Raw genomic sequence first — 13,242 nt, forward strand, 5'->3', positions numbered from 1 at the left:
CCTCAATCCTTCCGCTAACCAGAATCCAATCAGAAAGGTCATAAACGGACATTATCATAAATGGGATTCTGGACGATATCTGTCAGTGCGTGAAGAAAAGAAAAAGCATTTGTCATTCACATAAAATCCACAGGAAAGGTGACGACTGTATGATCAATGGATGAAGCACTGGGACCCCCACCGATCAACATGAAGTGCTTGGATTGGAAAGGTAGTGAGCAAGTGGAGCACCACTCCGACAGATTGTGAATAGACACTGGTCGCACATGCTCATTACCCTTCCAAATATACAGGCAGCTTTGGAACCGTTCTTGTGAATAGAGAGGGTCCCAGGGGTCGGACCCCCCCCCATTAGTCACACATCTAGTGATCCAAGTTTTTTTTATGGGAGAACTCCCTTTAAGGCCCCGTCTCACATAGCGAGATCGCTAGCGAGATCGCTGCTGAGTCACAAGTTTTGTGACGCAACAGCGACCTCCATAGCGATCTCGCTATGTGTGACACGTACCAGCGATCAGGCCCCTGCTGCGAGATCGCTGGTCGTGTCGGAATGGCCTGGACCTTTTTTTGGTCGTTGAGGCCCCGCTGACATTGCTGAATCGGTGTGTGTGACACCGATCCAGCGATGTCTTCACTGGTAACCAGGGTAAACATCGGGTTACTAAGCGCAGGGCCGCGCTTAGTAACCCGATGTTTACCCTGGTTACCAGCGTAAATGTAAAAAAAAACAAACAGTACATACTCGCCTTCTGATGTCCGTCAGGTCCCTTGCCGTCTGCTTCCTGCTCTCACTGACTGCCGGCCGTACAGTGAGAAGTGAGAGCACAGCAGTGACGTCACCGCTGCGCTCTGCTCTCAGTGTACGGCGGCTCAGTCAGTCAGAGCAGGAAGCAGACGGCAAGGGACCTGGACACCGAAAGGCGAGTATGTAGTGTTTGTTTTTTTTGGTAACCAGGGTAAACATCGGGTTACTAAGCGCGGCCCTGCGCTTAGTAACCCGATGTTTACCCTGGTTACCCGGGTGCTGCAGGGGGACTTCGGCATCGTTGAAGACAGTTTCAACGATGCCGAACTCGTTCCCCTGATCGTTGGTCGCTGGGGAGAGCGGTCTGTGTGACAGCTCCCCAGCGACCACACAGCGACTTACCAACGATCACGGCCAGGTCATATCGCTGGTCGTGATCGTTGGTAAATCGCTAAGTGAGACGGGGCCTTTACTTGGACAGGCAACGTGGGTCTGAAGTTCCCACACTGGATAGGTAGATCTGAAGGAACTTACTTGGACAATTTGGGCTGAAGGATCTTTTGTAGACTGTCACTCAAAACTGCTTTTCTTAACTCGCCAGGATCTGCACTCCTCCCTATACGGTGGGCAAAATATTAGATTAGGGTCCTGCATTAAACACAGAAATCTTTCTGGCATTACTCTTTCAGTTGGTGCGATACTTTCGGAAAGAACAGGACACAAGGCGCCACACTGCAGAAAATAAAGAAATGTTGAGACATTTGGCAACCAAGCGCAATGAAGAATAGACGGGCCACATAGTATACATCAGAATATGATGTGTGTGATATATATATATATCTATCTAACACACTCATAATTATATATTATACATCTATATCTTTCTATAAATATATACTCGTAATATGATCCCTTCATCTCCCACCTTCTGTCTCTCTTGTACAGAAGGTGGGAGACAGGGGTCGTCAAAGTTTGTGGAAAGTCCATCTTGCTCCCAGCAGTGGAATGGAGAGTCAGTCTAGTCCAAGCGAAAGGGTCACAGGTGCAGGCAGAACCTCTGGACCACAAACACTGGGGTGCATGGGTAGTCCTCACGCACCCCAGAACACTTCTGCACCCCAGCCTATCAAGCTAGTCCAATTCCATCTAGGGGTCATCTGATGGAATGACAATAGGAGCCACCCTATGTACACCCCAAATGTTCCACTCAGTGTGCATTAGTACATTTGCCGCCACAATCTGCAGGCCAAGCCAAACCTGCTGATAAGAACAGATACTACAACTGATGTTAGCCAAAAGGCCAAGAAGCAACAGAGCATTACGTGGAAACCACAGAAATTAATGGCCGACCATGTTATCCATGAGGACCATAGCCTGTGGCCTCTAGGATGGAGGAAAACTGGAAGCAGACTCACCCAGGTTTGTATATTTTCATATACTGGATACTGACAACTTACATTTTCTACTGGTTAATTCTTTAAAGGTTTTCACAATATGAGAAGATCGCTCTATCATCTCCATATTAGCTGGAGGCCCCTGAAAAAAAATAAGGAAAATCTCAATATTTTTACCATATTCTCTAGATTCAGACCTTTAGTTTCACAGTGATGGGAACTCAAGATCTGTTTAAAGGGGCCCTCTGGGGAAGGGACAAACAGTGAACCTGAAGAGGGCAAGCATGACACAGAACTGGCTCTTGTGTTCCTTAACGGGGATGTCCACTACTAGGAAAATCCTTCTTATTCTAAATGTTTGGCCCTGATAATATAGTAAAGCCTATACTCCCCTCCTGTGCTGGCGCCATTCCCGCGGTGTCGGCACTTGCTCTCCTCGGGGCTGTGAAGCGGTGTTGTGACATGTGACCCCGGCGCCCAATCAGAGGTGGCATCACTGTCCTCTTTCTGTCGAATTGAACATGAAGAGGAAGTCCGGGCTGCAGCTGATCTCTGACTTCCTCTTCATGTTCGATTTGTCCGAAGACGGAGACAGTGACGCCAGCTCTGATTGGGCACTAGGGTCATGTGTCACAACCCACGGGAGACCCGGGACCACTAGTGTCGACACCGCGGGAACGGTGCTAACAAGGGAGGCGAGTACAGGCATTTTATTTTATCGGGGCCAAGCGTGGGGTATGAGGAGTTGTCCAAGTTGTGCCATGCTTTGTTTGGTCGACTACATGAGGACGTGAATATTTATATATAGAAAAATGTTTTTGAATAATAAAAAGCTAAAAAAATAATAAAAAATTAAAAGATAAAAAAAAGGTCAGATTAAGCAAACTATAAAATTATTTAACAATAATTTAAGTGTTGTAAATAAAAAAAATAATAAACTGAACGGCCAGAATTGTTGTTCTTTATTCGCCCTGCTTCCCCCATGAAAAACAATACAAAGCGATCAAAAAGTTCGATGTGTCCCAAAATGGCTGGAAATTATTTTTAAAAATGCAAAATCCCTTACCACTCCGGTGACTTTATCTTTAAAGTACGGCTTGTAGAAATGGCCAATGGACAGATTCGAAGGGTAAGGTTTTGTGCTTCCGGCCTGCGTAGTTTTCCGACCTGCAAGTTCCCAGAGCAATTCTTCCTAAAAAAGATGAGACTGGTGAAAGTGACCATCCCCAACCCGCAAAACTACAGGGAAGTGGGATACAAGTGTCCCCCCATCCCCTGTACCTGCTGCACTTTATTCTGGGAGATGAGAAGTTCCACCTCCTGGAGCTTCTCCTGTAACACTGCCTGATACACCAGGTTCATCTGCAGACACATCTCCGCTCTGTGACCGCCATCTTCCAGGACCAACTCATCCTAAAATTACAGAAAAGATTCCAAAAACGCCTAAATCATCATTAACAAGTATAGCAAAAAAAATGTAACGTGCAAGTGAGGTTTTACTTGCTGATCGGATAGATCAGGTCCAAAATGGAAACTTACTGCTTCAAAGTCATCATCCAAAGTGTCAGAATAGTCTATAAAAAAAGAAAAAAAAAGGATGGATCACTTTATAACGCACCATCATTGATGCCCTGACACAGGATTGCCCACTAATGAAGGCCCCTATGTCTGCCATGTTAGCCCATTACGGAGCCCACCTATACAGGAGACTGGCGATTATACAACAGACGGCAAAACCAGTGCATTATATGGGAGATCAAGAGATCGCAGGTTCAGGTTCCCTAAGGGGACTGCTAAAAAAAAATAAATGAAATAAAATGTAATATAGACCCTCCCCCAAATATAGGTTAAAAAAAATAATCACCCCACTTTTTTCAAAATACAAATATTGAAGAGAAAAAAAAAAAAAAAAAGAACAAATAAATTTGGTATTCGCCGCATGCGTAATTGTCTGATCTGATAAAATAAGAAAATAATTTAGACCATACAGCGAATGTCAAAATATCAAAATGATAGAATCGCTCTTTTTAATCATTTTGCATCCAAAAAAAGGTATATAAGAAAAATATCAAAAAAATTGTACGGACCCCAAAATTTATAATTATAAAAACTACAGCTCGCACTGCAAATAACAGCAATGATAAATTGTTATTGACCAAAAAAAAAACAAAAAACAGTTATAGCTCTCAGAATATGGTGGCTGAAGATAATTATTATTTTTTTATAAATTTTTACTTTTAAATTAGCATAACAAAAAAGAGATCAAAAACCTCATCGAAATTTGGTATCTCCATAACCGTACTGACCCGTAGAACAAAACATTGATTGCCTATTCATACCTTTCGTGCCCCCCATTTCTGCCCCCAGCACGTCCCCAGTGGGAGGTGGTCTAGTAATATACACAACTGTACGGCCGAGGCAGAAAAAGCCATGGAGAGCTGACGCCTGTTAATGGCCGGCGTGCCCCTTTAAGTTCGAAGAATAATTATATAACAGATAAAGCTATTATTTCTCAAAAAAGTCATGAATGTGAAATAAAACGTCTTTTGTGATTAGTACATAAAATAAAAATGAGTAAAAAATAAAAATAATAATAAAACTTAAATCCGCAATAAATGATTAGACGATTATATTCCTATACAAATACGGCGATGAACAGAGGAATTTGGCAAAATTTAGGAACTGGTATAAAGTTTCTTTTAGTTTCGGTGTTTAGTTTTATATACAATGTACACACATAAGGGAGACTAAAAAGTACACGAGCCGCCTACCGTCGTCGGAGTCGTCGCTGCTGCTGCCGGACACGATCACATCGATGGATGAAACGTCCGGACCCAAACTTCTCTCCAGGGCTTCGATCTCCCTCTGGATCTGGTCTCTGGCAGCATCCAAGTCTCCGGCCCCGGCCATGGTGCTGAGCTCAGCGAGCTGCAGGCTTCCTGCACAGCTCCTCTCCTGACACACTGAAAGGGAAGCAGAGCTGCATGCTGGGTAATCGTATGCAAATTGCAGGAAACAAACGAGAGCTCTTGGCAATGTGCGGCCGGAGGAGGGGCGGCCTGCCATCTGCACTCATTAGCATGAATTACCCACAATGCACTGCCCGGGCTGTCTCACTCTGCAGCAGGGAAGCTCCAAGAAGCAGCTGATGAGGAGTCTGCACAGGAGACATATAAATATATATAGGGAAGTCACAAGCCCCAGCACTGTGTGACCCAGTCCTAATAGTCCTCATATACTCGGCATATATGGGGCGCAGTCATGTGACTGGCTCTCCGCTGGACGCCGCTCCACTTATTATTGTTATATATTGGAATAAATGGCGCTATAAAAATGTATAATAATAATAATAATAATAATACAGAACCATTGATTCCATGGTGCTGTACATGAGAAGGGGTAAGCAGACTAAACTTCTCTATGTATCTGCCATAAAAAGCAAAGAGCAGCACACAAGCCCGCTAGGGAGAGAATGGAGCATGGGTGTTTGCACGATCACAGATCGCTGCAGGTCCGGCAGCCGGACGCCCACCAATTCATAAGTTATCTCCCACCCTGTGGATACGATGAGTTGTTTTCACCAGAGGACCCCTTTAATATAATGGATGTGACCCATGTTCAGTCTTGGAGATCAGCACTCGTGTGCTTTCATAGAGCGTGATATAGAGGTCAGTGGGCGACTCAGTATACACACCCAAACAAGGAAAACGTTTTGGCAAGTGATAAAGTTTCATTAAAGAGCCGATCATATGTATATATATCACAAACGGATATAAAGGGTTATTCCTTATCTATAGGAACGATTGCTGGGGGTCTGATCACCGGACTCAGCGATCCTGAAAACAGGATTCAGTCTAGAATGGTGCGGAGGTGGGCAGAGATCCCCCATTCCCAGCAGTCCCATACACACTGAATGGAGCGGAGGTGAGCAGAGATCCCCCATTCCCAGCAGTCCCATACACACTGAATGGAGCGGAGGTGGGCAGAGATCCCCCATTCCCAGCAGTCCCATACACAATGAGTGGAGCGGAGGTGAGCAGAGATCCCCCATTCCCAGCAGTCCCATACACAATGAATGGAGCGGAGGTGGGCAGAGATCGCCCATTCCCATACACAATGAATGGAGCGGAGGTGAGCAGAGATCCCCCATTCCCATACACAATGAATGGAGCGGAGGTGAGCAGAGATCCCCCATTCCCAACAGTCCCATACACAATGAATGGAGCGGAGGTGGGCAGAGATCCCCCATTCCCATACACAATGAATGGAGCGGAGGTGAGCAGAGATCCCCCATTCCCAACAGTCCCATACACAATGAATGGAGCGGAGGTGGGCAGAGATCACCCATTCCCAGCAGTCCCATACACAATGAATGGAGCGGAGGTGGGCAGAGATCCCCATTCCCAGCTGTTCCATACACAATGAATGGAGCGGAGGTGGGCAGAGATCCCCCATTCCCATACACAATGAATGGAGCAGAGGTGAGCAGAGATCCCCCATTCCCAGCAGTCCCATACACAATGAATAGAGCGGAGGTGGGCAGAGATCCCCATTCCAGCAGTCCCATACACAATGAATGGAGCGGAGGTGGGCAGAGATCCCCCATTCCCAGCAGTCCCATACACAATGAGTGGAGCGGAGGTGAGCAGAGATCCCCCATTCCCATACACAATGAATGGAGCGGAGGTGAGCAGAGATCCCCCATTCCCAGCAGTCCCATACACAATGAGTGGAGCGGAGGTGAGCAGAGATCCCCCATTCCCAGCAGTTCCATACACAATGAATGGAGCGGAGGTGGGCAGAGATCCCCCATTTCCATACACAATGAATGGAGCGGAGGTGAGCAGATATCCCCCATTCCCAGCAGTCCCATACACAATGAATGGAGCGGAGGTGGGCAGAGATCCCCATTCCAGCAGTCCCATACACAATGAATGGAGCGGAGGTGGGCAGAGATCCCCCATTCCCATACACAATGAATGGTGCGGAGGTGGGCAGAGATCCCCCATTCCCAGCAGTCCCATACACAATGAATAGAGCGGAGGTGGGCAGAGATCCCCATTCCAGCAGTCCCATACACACTGAATGGAGCGGAGGTGGGCAGAGATCCCCCATTCCCAGCAGTCCCATACACAATGAGTGGAGCGGAGGTGAGCAGAGATCCCCCATTCCCATACACAATGAATGGAGCGGAGGTGAGCAGAGATCCCCCATTCCCATACACAATGAATGGAGCGGAGGTGAGCAGAGATCCCCCATTCCCAACAGTCCCATACACAATGAATGGAGCGGAGGTGGGCAGAGATCCCCCATTCCCATACACAATGAATGGAGCGGAGGTGAGCAGAGATCCCCCATTCCCAACAGTCCCATACACAATGAATGGAGCGGAGGTGGGCAGAGATCACCCATTCCCAGCAGTCCCATACACAATGAATGGAGCGGAGGTGGGCAGAGATCCCCATTCCCAGCTGTTCCATACACAATGAATGGAGCGGAGGTGGGCAGAGATCCCCCATTCCCATACACAATGAATGGAGCAGAGGTGAGCAGAGATCCCCCATTCCCAGCAGTCCCATACACAATGAATAGAGCGGAGGTGGGCAGAGATCCCCATTCCAGCAGTCCCATACACAATGAATGGAGCGGAGGTGGGCAGAGATCCCCCATTCCCAGCAGTCCCATACACAATGAGTGGAGCGGAGGTGAGCAGAGATCCCCCATTCCCATACACAATGAATGGAGCGGAGGTGAGCAGAGATCCCCCATTCCCAGCAGTCCCATACACAATGAGTGGAGCGGAGGTGAGCAGAGATCCCCCATTCCCAGCAGTTCCATACACAATGAATGGAGCGGAGGTGGGCAGAGATCCCCCATTTCCATACACAATGAATGGAGCGGAGGTGAGCAGATATCCCCCATTCCCAGCAGTCCCATACACAATGAATGGAACGGAGGTGGGCAGAGATCCCCCATTCCCAGCAGTCCCATACACAATGAATGGAGCGGAGGTGGGCAGAGATCCCCCATTCCCAGCAGTCCCATACACAATGAATGGAGCGGAGGTGAGCAGAGATCCCCCATTCCCATACACAATGAATGGAGCGGAGGTGAGCAGAGATCCCCCATTCCCATACACAATGAATGGAGCGGAGGTGAGCAGAGATCCCCCGTTCCCAACAGTCCCATACACAATGAATGGAGCGGAGGTGGGCAGAGATCACCCATTCCCAGCAGTCCCATACACAATGAATGGTGCGGAGGTGGGCAGAGATCCCCCATTCCCAGCAGTCCCATACACAATGAATAGAGCGGAGGTGGGCAGAGATCCCCATTCCAGCAGTCCCATACACACTGAATGGAGCGGAGGTGGGCAGAGATCCCCCATTCCCAGCAGTCCCATACACAATGAGTGGAGCGGAGGTGAGCAGAGATCCCCCATTCCCATACACAATGAATGGAGCGGAGGTGAGCAGAGATCCCCCATTCCCATACACAATGAATGGAGCGGAGGTGAGCAGAGATCCCCCATTCCCAACAGTCCCATACACAATGAATGGAGCGGAGGTGGGCAGAGATCCCCCATTCCCATACACAATGAATGGAGCGGAGGTGAGCAGAGATCCCCCATTCCCAACAGTCCCATACACAATGAATGGAGCGGAGGTGGGCAGAGATCACCCATTCCCAGCAGTCCCATACACAATGAATGGAGCGGAGGTGGGCAGAGATCCCCATTCCCAGCTGTTCCATACACAATGAATGGAGCGGAGGTGGGCAGAGATCCCCCATTCCCATACACAATGAATGGAGCAGAGGTGAGCAGAGATCCCCCATTCCCAGCAGTCCCATACACAATGAATAGAGCGGAGGTGGGCAGAGATCCCCATTCCAGCAGTCCCATACACAATGAATGGAGCGGAGGTGGGCAGAGATCCCCCATTCCCAGCAGTCCCATACACAATGAGTGGAGCGGAGGTGAGCAGAGATCCCCCATTCCCATACACAATGAATGGAGCGGAGGTGAGCAGAGATCCCCCATTCCCAGCAGTCCCATACACAATGAGTGGAGCGGAGGTGAGCAGAGATCCCCCATTCCCAGCAGTTCCATACACAATGAATGGAGCGGAGGTGGGCAGAGATCCCCCATTTCCATACACAATGAATGGAGCGGAGGTGAGCAGATATCCCCCATTCCCAGCAGTCCCATACACAATGAATGGAACGGAGGTGGGCAGAGATCCCCCATTCCCAGCAGTCCCATACACAATGAATGGAGCGGAGGTGGGCAGAGATCCCCCATTCCCAGCAGTCCCATACACAATGAATGGAGCGGAGGTGAGCAGAGATCCCCCATTCCCATACACAATGAATGGAGCGGAGGTGAGCAGAGATCCCCCATTCCCATACACAATGAATGGAGCGGAGGTGAGCAGAGATCCCCCGTTCCCAACAGTCCCATACACAATGAATGGAGCGGAGGTGGGCAGAGATCACCCATTCCCAGCAGTCCCATACACAATGAATGGAGCGGAGGTGGGCAGAGATCCCCATTCCCAGCTGTTCCATACGCAATGAATGGAGCGGAGGTGGGCAGAGATCCCCCATTCCCATACACAATGAATGGAGCTGAGGTGAGCAGATATCCCCCATTCCCATACAATGAATGGAGCGGAGGTGGGCAGAGATCCCCATTCCCAGCAGTCCCATACACAATGAATGGAGCGGAGGTGGGCAGAGATCCCCCATTCCCATACACAATGAATGGAGCTGAGGTGAGCAGAGATCCCCCATTCCCAACAGTCCCATACACAATGAATGGAGCGGAGGTGGGCAGAGATCACCCATTCCCAGCAGTCCCATACACAATGAATGGAGCGGAGGTGGGCAGAGATCCCCATTCCCAGCTATTCCATACACAATGAATGGAGCGGAGGTGGGCAGAGATCCCCATTCCAGCAGTCCCATACACAATGAATGGAGCGGAGGTGGGCAGAGATCCCCATTCCAGCAGTCCCATACACAATGAATGGAGCGGAGGTGGGCAGAGATCCCCCATTCCCATACACAATGAATGGTGCGGAGGTGGGCAGAGATCCCCCATTCCCAGCAGTCCCATACACAATGAATAGAGCGGAGGTGGGCAGAGATCCCCATTCCAGCAGTCCCATACACACTGAATGGAGCGGAGGTGGGCAGAGATCCCCCATTCCCAGCAGTCCCATACACAATGAGTGGAGCGGAGGTGAGCAGAGATCCCCCATTCCCATACACAATGAATGGAGCGGAGGTGAGCAGAGATCCCCCATTCCCATACACAATGAATGGAGCGGAGGTGAGCAGAGATCCCCCATTCCCAACAGTCCCATACACAATGAATGGAGCGGAGGTGGGCAGAGATCCCCCATTCCCATACACAATGAATGGAGCGGAGGTGAGCAGAGATCCCCCATTCCCAACAGTCCCATACACAATGAATGGAGCGGAGGTGGGCAGAGATCACCCATTCCCAGCAGTCCCATACACAATGAATGGAGCGGAGGTGGGCAGAGATCCCCATTCCCAGCTGTTCCATACACAATGAATGGAGCGGAGGTGGGCAGAGATCCCCCATTCCCATACACAATGAATGGAGCAGAGGTGAGCAGAGATCCCCCATTCCCAGCAGTCCCATACACAATGAATAGAGCGGAGGTGGGCAGAGATCCCCATTCCAGCAGTCCCATACACAATGAATGGAGCGGAGGTGGGCAGAGATCCCCCATTCCCAGCAGTCCCATACACAATGAGTGGAGCGGAGGTGAGCAGAGATCCCCCATTCCCATACACAATGAATGGAGCGGAGGTGAGCAGAGATCCCCCATTCCCAGCAGTCCCATACACAATGAGTGGAGCGGAGGTGAGCAGAGATCCCCCATTCCCAGCAGTTCCATACACAATGAATGGAGCGGAGGTGGGCAGAGATCCCCCATTTCCATACACAATGAATGGAGCGGAGGTGAGCAGATATCCCCCATTCCCAGCAGTCCCATACACAATGAATGGAACGGAGGTGGGCAGAGATCCCCCATTCCCAGCAGTCCCATACACAATGAATGGAGCGGAGGTGGGCAGAGATCCCCCATTCCCAGCAGTCCCATACACAATGAATGGAGCGGAGGTGAGCAGAGATCCCCCATTCCCATACACAATGAATGGAGCGGAGGTGAGCAGAGATCCCCCATTCCCATACACAATGAATGGAGCGGAGGTGAGCAGAGATCCCCCGTTCCCAACAGTCCCATACACAATGAATGGAGCGGAGGTGGGCAGAGATCACCCATTCCCAGCAGTCCCATACACAATGAATGGAGCGGAGGTGGGCAGAGATCCCCATTCCCAGCTGTTCCATACGCAATGAATGGAGCGGAGGTGGGCAGAGATCCCCCATTCCCATACACAATGAATGGAGCTGAGGTGAGCAGATATCCCCCATTCCCATACAATGAATGGAGCGGAGGTGGGCAGAGATCCCCATTCCCAGCAGTCCCATACACAATGAATGGAGCGGAGGTGGGCAGAGATCCCCCATTCCCATACACAATGAATGGAGCTGAGGTGAGCAGAGATCCCCCATTCCCAACAGTCCCATACACAATGAATGGAGCGGAGGTGGGCAGAGATCACCCATTCCCAGCAGTCCCATACACAATGAATGGAGCGGAGGTGGGCAGAGATCCCCATTCCCAGCTATTCCATACACAATGAATGGAGCGGAGGTGGGCAGAGATCCCCATTCCAGCAGTCCCATACACAATGAATGGAGCGGAGGTGGGCAGAGATCCCCATTCCAGCAGTCCCATACACAATGAATGGAGCGGAGGTGGGCAGAGATCCCCCATTCCCATACACAATGAATGGAGCGGAGGTGGGCAGAGATCCCCCATTCCCATACACAATGAATGGAGCGGAGATGAGCAGATATCCCCCATTCCCAGCAGTCCCATACACAATGAATGGAATGGAGGTGGGCAGAGATCCCCCATTCCCAGCAGTCCCATACACAATGAATGGAGCGGAGGTAGGCAGAGATCCCCATTCCCAGCAGTCCCATACACAATGAATGGAGCGGAGGTGGGCAGAGATCCCCCATTCCCATACACAATGAATGGAGCGGAGGTGGGCAGAGATCCCCCATTCCCATACACAATGAATGGAGCGGAGGTGAGCAGAGATCCCCCATTCCAGCAGTCCCATACACAATGAATGGAACGGAGGTGGGCAGAGATCCCCCATTCCCAGCAGTCCCATACACAATGAATGGAGCAGGTGGGCAGAGATCCCCCATTCCAGCAGTCCCATATACAATGAATGGAGCGGAGGTGGGCAGAGATCCCCCATTCCCAGCAGTCCCATACACAATGAATGGAGCGGAGGTGGGCAGAGATCCCCATTCCAGCAGTCCCATACACAATGAATGGAGCGGAGGTGGGCAGAGATCCCCATTCCAGCAGTCCCATACACAATGAATGGAGCGGAGGTGGGCAGAGATCCCCCATTCCCATACACAATGAATGGAGCGGAGGTGGGCAGAGATCCCCCATTCCCATACACAATGAATGGAGCGGAGGTGAGCAGATATCCCCCATTCCCAGCAGTCCCATACACAATGAATGGAACGGAGGTGGGCAGAGATCCCCCATTCCCAGCAGTCCCATACACAATGAATGGAGCGGAGGTAGGCAGAGATCCCCATTCCCAGCAGTCCCATACACAATGAATGGAGCGGAGGTGGGCAGAGATCCCCCATTCCCATACACAATGAATGGAGCGGAGGTGGGCAGAGATCCCCCATTCCCATACACAATGAATGGAGCGGAGGTGAGCAGAGATCCCCCATTCCAGCAGTCCCATACACAATGAATGGAACGGAGGTGGGCAGAGATCCCCCATTCCCAGCAGTCCCATACACAATGAATGGAGCAGGTGGGCAGAGATCCCCCATTCCAGCAGTCCCATATACAATGAATGGAGCGGAGGTGGGCAGAGATCCCCCATTCCCAGCAGTCCCATACACAATGAATGGAGCGGAGGTGGGCAGAGATCCCCCATTCCCATACACAA

The 13,242-nt window shown here is 50.2% G+C and overlaps 1 protein-coding gene across 2 annotated transcripts in view; it reads right to left on the reverse strand.

Moving 5' to 3' along the window:
* SNAPC4 (small nuclear RNA activating complex polypeptide 4) overlaps positions 1-13,242 on the reverse strand; it is a 64,333-nt gene that overhangs the window by 45,639 nt on the left and 5,452 nt on the right. For both annotated transcript variants that reach the window (XM_077284474.1, XM_077284475.1), the window contains exons 2-7: positions 4,911-5,102; positions 3,679-3,713; positions 3,421-3,552; positions 3,206-3,331; positions 2,203-2,281; positions 1,280-1,361 (exon numbers count right to left, since the gene is read on the reverse strand). In XM_077284474.1, coding sequence (XP_077140589.1) covers positions 1,280-1,361; positions 2,203-2,281; positions 3,206-3,331; positions 3,421-3,552; positions 3,679-3,713; positions 4,911-5,102 — 646 coding nt within the window. The remainder of the gene's footprint in view (positions 1-1,279; positions 1,362-2,202; positions 2,282-3,205; positions 3,332-3,420; positions 3,553-3,678; positions 3,714-4,910; positions 5,103-13,242) is intronic.

The sequence above is a fragment of the Ranitomeya variabilis genome, chromosome 2 (assembly GCF_051348905.1).
Source record: "Ranitomeya variabilis isolate aRanVar5 chromosome 2, aRanVar5.hap1, whole genome shotgun sequence".
NCBI classification, from domain to species: domain Eukaryota; kingdom Metazoa; phylum Chordata; class Amphibia; order Anura; family Dendrobatidae; genus Ranitomeya; species Ranitomeya variabilis.